The sequence below is a fragment of the Bufo gargarizans genome, chromosome 1 (genome assembly GCF_014858855.1).
Source record: "Bufo gargarizans isolate SCDJY-AF-19 chromosome 1, ASM1485885v1, whole genome shotgun sequence".
Classification (NCBI taxonomy): Eukaryota; Metazoa; Chordata; class Amphibia; order Anura; family Bufonidae; genus Bufo; species Bufo gargarizans.
This window is the reverse complement of record NC_058080.1, coordinates 523,140,862-523,149,179: the sequence shown is the minus strand read 5'-3', so window position 1 is coordinate 523,149,179 and position 8,318 is coordinate 523,140,862. Positions and strand designations below refer to the sequence as shown.

Sequence of the window (8,318 nt, the reverse complement as noted above, 5' to 3'; positions counted from 1 at the left end):
CATATTGTGTAAATGTATCATTTGTCAAAGATAGACCAGTTATATTAGTAGGTTACTTTCTAGGTCTATTATAAGGACATTTTTTACTTCTTCCCCTTCGGACCGTTTGTTCTTAATCTGAAAGACATTTTGTTGGATGAAGGAGGGGTGCATGCGTCTGTCCCCAAGGGAGGGTCGCAGTGCTGGTAAACAGCCAATCTGCGATCCTCCATCAGAAAAATACAATGGAGAAAAAAGAGAAGAATGACATCTGATATATAAAAATCTTATTTGAAACAATAAAAATCGAAAAAATGATAAATGTATACACTCCATGTCTGATTTTGGAACCCACCAACTGAGGGTATAAAAACCAACCAGACACATAGCAGGGTCATTACCACTGAAGAAGGGGAGAGCCGTCCCTGAAACGCGTCTGGTTCCGTCAGATCTAACATGAGATCATAACATGACCCGCTCATAAGAAGAAATCTCTGTACCATATGAGATAACAGTGCACTGTAAGTTCAATAGAAGACCTCTTCTCTTTTTTCGGAAAAACCGTCCGTCACAACGAAAAATTTGATGCCAAAAAGATCGACGAACATAACCCTGTGTGCCGATATGTCACTTCCGGAGCGACAAACTCATCTCCGAATCCACGTGGGACGCTGACTGAGAAATGCCTGGACGCCGGCATCTAGCGAGTCCCGTACAAACTGACCTGACCGACCGGCATCGAGGAAAGGTAAGCCCACAAAAGTGGGTGATCACTGGACATACCTATCTGCCAGTTTACAAGTAAATTCACTTGAGAAGGAAACGATTACATTTAAAAACCATCATAACTGGAACATTGTTATTTTCCTAGTAGACAATATTACGCATTGTTTCTCTCCATCAAAGATACAAATAAGGAGGACTATTCTTCTTGTTCACATTTTTTACAGGAATTTCTTTCAGGAATCCATTTGCAAACAGTTGTGTTTTTTATTGTGACATTTTTTTCCACTAAATATCAGGACTGATCCATATTATAGGGTGCAACTATATAGGATTCATACCATTATGTTATAATTTTAATACTGTGTGAGACCCTTATCAGTCACTTAGTGACAGTTGTTACAATTTTATCTTTTACCTTTTTAACTTTTTATGTATAAATACAATAAATTCTGTGATCTGTACTAAACCATGTGGTCATATGCCTTGAGTGTGCCAGTCTTCTAGTACTACATATATTCCAAAAAATGCATTAGCCAATAGAAGCATGGTCACATGGCTCTTATCAGCCAATAGAAGCTCGCAGTTATAAGCGATGTACCAGAGTGGGCTCCCCAAGATACAGCAAAGTCTTAAACTATGAAAACGACACTGACACCAGCTTTTGTAAAACAGGCTCTTTACTATAACAGGATATCAAACATACTCCCAAATGCAGTGAACATAAAATCAGATTACATACACTCAGCCCAGAGGCTAAGACCGCTGTGTCGCAAAGCACGGTGCCCTCCAAAGGTAGCCAGAAAACTTGCACAATTTACCTACTGCAAGCAGAGATAACTCTGCCTTGCCATACCTGTTATTACCCTGAAGAACAGGAACAATTGTGTGTGTGAGATACAGGCTAGCCCGTGGTGTGACACAGCAGCTTACAATCTTACCAGACTATACAGTAATATCCCCCTCCCTTTCCCCAAACTGAAAGGTGGCACATGCCTAATATATATCACTCCCTATAAACACGCTGGGGTAACTGGAGATTATGGTGAAGTCCTCTCTGATCTCTGGAGCGAACCAAAACTTTAACTGACAAGTCCTTGTGATAAACAAGCAGCAATTCTTGGTAGCTTGCCACTTAGCAACACTAACTAACTACCGGCAGGTTTGATCTCAGTCTCTAGTATTTAGGCGCCAATCCTATATTGAGGTGCGTGCACAAGCTGTCTTACCGACCCGGGTATCTTTTTCATCCGATGATGTTGATAACATGGAGAGCAGCAAGTTACTACGGCACACATGCGGCCCTACAGAGAAGATAGTGTTTCGTTCAAAGCTCCTAACAGCCTTCCTGGAAATGATTATCTTCCTCTGAATGGACCCTGGGACTTGGACTGGGATCACCCTTCTTCAGCTGCAATTCTGATTACTGCAGGACTTCCTGATTCCTGGATGCGACCGGATTCTGTACCACACAGTCCTTCTCTGTTCCTCTCAAGATGGAGGCAGAGGCAGCTTCCTGGTTCTTCTACAGACTCATCAACCCCACCTCCTATGAATATTCAAACACTTGCACTATGTTAGGTGTGTTAATAAACAGCAACATCTAGTGGTTAAAGAACAGAATGACAATGCTAATGAATCAGTATTCATAAACACAGTATTCAGACAATGGTGACTGTTTCTCTATCTCACACAGGCCCTTAGTGTCCTTATACACACAGTTTTACACCAGTTTTCCGTAACAACCCAGCCATTTTTCTTCACTGCTGTAGGCCAGCTTTAAAGGGCACTGTGGATGACACTGTTAAGGGAGTGGAGTGCTATGGAGGTCATAGTTCAAAGGGAGGTAGGGTGGCTATTCATGCCACCCTCAAGAGACAGACTTAAAAACCCCGTACCCAGGTCCCGCTAAGCCACGGCCCCTCCCACTCTGCATCCGACTGGGTTTGAAAAAATGAAGGTACAAATCAACTTCTGTCAGCTGTAGGGGTTCGAGGGAGGGTGACTTTCTCCCTGCAGCTCATGCTCATACAGTACAGTGCTGTTGTCTGAGAGTAAGCTGTTCAAAAGAACATCCCTGTGTCCGTCTAGGCCCAGCACCGGACGGAGGACAGGGAGTCTGAAAGCTGGACTGTCTTATGGAGGACAGTGTTAAGGGGCAGATTGCCTTAGAGGCCACTGTTAAGGGGATGGGGTGTTGTGGAAATTACTGTTAAGGAGATGGGGTACTGTGGAGATCACTAATGAAGGGGTGGCAGCTGTGGAGGTCACTGTTATGGGGGCGGGATGCTATCAAGGTCACTGTTAAAGGGGCAGGCTGCTGTGGAAGACACTGATAAGGAGGAGGGCACTGTGGAGGCCTCTGTTAAGGGGACAGGAAACTGTGGAGGTCTAGAGGCAGGCTGCTGTGGAAGTCATAGTTAAGGGAACGGTCCGCTATGGAGGTCAGTGTTAAGGGGCAGGGTGTTGTAGAGGCAATTGTTAAGGAGGATACTGTTGATATCTTTTAATGACATACACAAACATTAAATGAAATAGATTAAATATACCCGTGCGAAGCCAGGTCCTTCTGCTAGTAGATACAATAAAAAAGGAGCAGCATCATCAAAAGCTTCTAGCAAGATCAAAATGTTTATATACAATAAGGTTCAATCTCCTTCTCAGTGATTCCTTAACTTCTTTATTCCTCAAACAATAGATAATAGGATTAAGTATGGGTGTTATTATCGTGTAAAAAACTGCCACCACACGATTAAGTGTGAAAGCAAAACTCACTTTTGGTCTCACATACATAAATATAACAGAGCCATAATAAATGGAAACGACAATCAAATGTGTGCCGCATGTAGAAAATGCTTTACTCCTCCCCTGTTGTGTAGGTATAGTGACAATTGTTGCAATGATATGAAAATATGAAAGTAAAGTGACCAACAATGAAGTTAGTATTACTAAAGCTGCACAAGAAAAATCCAAAAGGTCAATCAGATTTGTATCTGCACAGGCAAGCTGTAGAAGAGGTGGTGAGTCACAGAAGAAATGGTTAATTACATTACTTCTGCAAAATGGAAGCTGAAAGATTAAAATTATATGAGGAAATGTAGTTATAAAACCCCCGATAATAGAGCTTATAGTTAGGCAACGACACTTGTAGTTCTCCATAAGGGTTGTGTAATGCAGTGGATGACAAATGGCAAGGTAGCGGTCATATGCCATCACTCCAAACAGAAAGCACTCTGTGGAACTCAGAAAGAAGAAGAAAAACAGCTGACTTATGCAAGCAGAAAATGAAATAAATCTTCCATTGAATGTAATTGTGTCCAAAACCTTGGGGACTATTACCGACACGTAACAAACTTCTAGAAAGGAGAGATTGCGAATAAAAAAGTACATTGGTGTGTGAAGGCATCTCTCAGTACTGATGATTACGATGATCAGAAAGTTGCACAATAGAGTTGATAAATAAGTCATCAATAATAAGAGAAAGAAGAAATACTGGACCACGGGCGTTCCAGGAAACCCAACTATAATGAATTTGTTAAACACACTGATATTGTCAAAAGCCATTTTATAATCTGCAGAATAAAAGCTAAAATGTATATCAGTATATACTGTCTATCATTGTTATTGTTTTTTTAGTATTATTGCCTCTATTAGGCCTCTTTCACACAAGCGAGTTTTCCACGCGGGTGCAATGTGTGACGTGAACGCATTGCACCCCCACTGAATCCGGACCCATTCATTTAACACTTGTGTGTTGCGTGAAAATCGTAGCATATTCTATATTCTGTGTTTTTCACGCAATGCTGGCCCCATAGAAGTGAATGGGGCTGAGAGAAAAACGCATTGCATCCGGATGCACTGTGTTGCGTTTTAAACGCAAGTAACTTAGCAACAGTGAAGGGATTTAAAGTCAGGAAGTTCAGTTTCTCAGTGTGTTGATCCAGGCAGTGCATGGGAGAGGAGAGTTTCATACATTGTCTGCCCTTGCGGAGCGAATTTAAAAAGCCATCAGTGTTGAAAGGCTGATACTTCTTGTGGAGGAGAGGCCATGTATTTGGGACAGCAGGTCGGGGGAGTACCACGACTGATACAAAAAGGACTCCACATGGCTAGAAATAGCCCAGGAGCTGTTTGGTGGAATATGGGAGAAAAGTCAAGGCCAGAGTCACCAGAGGTTGGGTAAGTGGCCATTCTATACATGTTTGATCCTAGCTGTCATCCCTAGCATAGCGCATGGCATATGCTGTCCTCCCTAGCATAGCACATGGCATATGCTCTCCTCCCTAGCATAGCACATGGCATATGCTCTCCTCTGTTAAGATTGTATTGTTTGGCTAAATACGTGTTGTTTTTTTTATTTAAAGTGGATAAAGTAAAGAATCTGTGGCGGATCTGCAGGGACCAGTTTAGGAAGGAGATGCAGCATCATAAAGTGATATTAAAGGACATCTAAATAATTATTGTGGGATCTTTATAGGAATGCACTGAAACAGGTACAGTATTCTGGGGAGAATTGCCATTTTAAAGATAGTTCATCTCACAGAACCAGGAGAATGGGGTTTGCAACTAGAGATGTCGCAAACATAAAATGTTCTGTTCGCGAACAGCAAACGCAAATTTTTGCAAATGTTCGCGAACGGGCGAACCGGGCGAACCACCATTGACTTCAATGGGCAGGCGAATTTTAAAACCCACAGGGACTCTTTCTGGCCACAATAGTGATGGAAAAGTTGTTTCAAGGGGACTAACACCTGGACTGTGGCATGCCGGAGGGGGATCCATGGCAAAACTCCCATGGAAAATTACATAGTTGACGCAGAGTTGGATTTTAATCCATAAAAGGCATAAATCACCTAACAATCCAATTATTTTTTTAACAACGTGGTTTAAAACATCCAGTGTGTGTATACGATCAGGTATGATGTTGTATCGATCAGGTAGTGTAAGGGTTACGCCGGCTTCACAGACATTGACAGACCAAACTCCCCTTTTAATGCATCGCAAACCACCGCAAATAGTCCATTTGCCCAACCGCAAACTTCCTATTTGCACAAGGTTGGATACCAAGCTAGCCATGGCCTGTTGATGTCATTGAAGGTTTCTTCCTCCACCCAGCCACGTACAACACCAAGGATCCCGGAAAGGTGAATTGAATTGATTTTTCGAATGGGGAGATAGTTAAAAAAACACTGGCTCCCTCCCCTTTGTTTGAATCCACAGTCACTGCGCCTGTGCCGTGCAATTTACTGTCCCACCCGATATGAGTGCTATTTTCTATAGTTCTCTCTTCTCATCAGTTTAATCCCTGTTACGTCCCTAATCTGGGGTCCATTTATTAAATAGATTTTTCGAACAGGGAGATGGTTAAAAAATTGCTGTCTCCCTCCCCTTTGTTTGAATCCACGCCACGGTCACTGCGTCTGCGCAGTTGGGGCACTGCGCGTGCACAGAGCAATGTGCTGTGGCACCCTATTTGAGTGGTGTCTTAACTAGTCCTATTCCTATCAGTTTAATCCCTGTTACGTCCCCTGTCCGGGGACCGGTGTCGAATTGATTAACCATTGTCGAATTAACGAGCCATTACGACATCCTGGAATAATTTAGTTCTGAGCTTTGTACTTGATTTGTATTGGAATTGTTGGGGATTTTTTTAAATTGTCTGCATTATTTCTAATAAACTATTAAGAAACTTTATTATGATTTTTTATTTTATGTATTAAAAACCCACCCATACAACTTAAAAAAAGACTTAAAGAAAGTTTTTTCTATGAAAATACATCCAGCCGTCCCGATCGCCTTTGGTCTGATCACAATGAGACAACGGCCTTATCATCTGGGGTGTGGCAACATTGCCAACACACTCATAGAGGTGATGATCGCTTCATTGTGATACGCAAGCCCCTTCACCACAACAAGGTAATGATCACGAAAGGGGAATTGACACTTGTATGTGCCTTTTTTTTGTTTTGTTTTTGCAGCCACACTGCAGCACTAGAGGCCAGAAAAATTAGGCATGTGCACATGCCTGAAAAACAATGTCATTTTTGCAGCCGCTGTTGTAGCAGCGGCCGGAAAAATTTATGTTTTCAAGGCAGAAAGGTGACTAAAACATTGCGGCTTGAACCCTAGTTGGTGGCGGAGAATTCACGAAAGTCATCCGGTATGCAGACATTAAATACAGCAGCGTGGGGACCATTTTGAGGCCAAGGCATGTCAGGCCATTTGTTAGTTAAACATATCCCCTACTGTTAGTCCCTTCGGGATCCATGCCTCATTCATCTTAATGAAGGTGTGGTAATCAACACTTTTTTAACCGAGGCAACTTCTTTTGTCAGTGACAATGCCTCCTGCTGCACTGAAGGTCCTTTCTAACAGGACACTTAAAGCGGGGCAGGCCAGAAGTTCTATCGCAAACTGGGATAGCTCAGGCCATAGGTCAAGCCTGCACACCCAGTAGTCAAGGGGTTCATCGCTCCTCAGAGTGTCGATATCTGCAGTTAAGGCGAGGTAGTCTGCCACCTGTCGGTCGAGTCGTTCTCTAAGGCTGGATCTCGAAGGGCTGTGGCGATGTGTAGAACTGAAAAAGCTCTGCATGTCCTCCATCAACAACACATCTGTAAAGCGTCCTGTCCTTGCCGCCGTGGTAGGAGGAGGATTACTTTCACCTCTTCCCCAGTTAGATTCCCGTTGTGCTGTGACATCCCCTTATATGCTGTGTAAAGCATATTTTTTAGTTTGGTTTTGAACTGCTGCATCCTTTCTGACTTCTGGTAATTTGGTAACATTTCCGCCACTTTCTGCTTATACCGGGGTTCTAGTAGCGTGGCCACCCAGTACAGGTCGTTCTCCTTCATCCTTTTTATACGGGGGTCCCTCAACAGACATGACAGCATGAAAGACCCCATTTGCACAAGGTTGGATGCCGAGCTACTCATTTCCCGTTCCTCCTCCTCACTGATGTCATTGACGGTCTGTTCTTCCCCCCAGCCACGTACAAGACTACGGGTCCCAGATAGGTGACAACAACGAGCACCCTGGGATGCCTGCTGTGGTTGGTCTTCCTCCTCCTCAAAGCCACATTCCTCCTCTGACACCTCTTCCTCATACTCCTCTTGCAGCGTTGCCGCAGGCCCAGCAAGCAATGATGACAAGGCTGTTTCTGGTGGTCATGGTGACCACAACTCCTCCGCTTCCTCTTCACGCTCATCTACAGCCTGATCCAGCACTCTTCGCAGGGCACGCTCCAGGAAGAAAACAAATGGAATGAGGTCGCTGATGGTGCCTTCGGTGCGACTGACTAGGTTTGTCACCTCCTCAAAAGGACTCATGAGCCTACAGGCATTGCGCATGAACGTCCAGTAACGTGGCAAAAAAATTCCCAGCTCCGCAGAGGCTGTCCTAGCACCCCGGTCATACATATACTCCCCACTATACATATTCTTCCCACTAAATGTTTTCTGGCCGCCCTAGGGACCGCAGAGTTAATGGAGGACTTGTCCTCTCTTCTCGAGCCTTCACAGGCAGAGAGTCCGCCCAACAAGCCAGAGAGGCTATGGTTTGCACCAGTTAACCTTCGGTTAAATCACGTTTGGTGGCCCAGTATGTCCGTGGATGTT

The 8,318-nt window shown here is 43.8% G+C and overlaps 1 protein-coding gene across 1 annotated transcript; it reads right to left on the bottom strand.

Moving 5' to 3' along the window:
• Positions 1-3,306: 3,306 nt before the first annotated feature.
• Positions 3,307-4,266, bottom strand: LOC122928530 (olfactory receptor 6B1-like). The gene has a single exon (XM_044281460.1). The coding sequence runs from the start codon at positions 4,264-4,266 to the stop codon at positions 3,307-3,309; it is 960 nt and encodes a 319-aa protein (XP_044137395.1).
• Between the last annotated feature and the right edge of the window lie 4,052 nt (positions 4,267-8,318).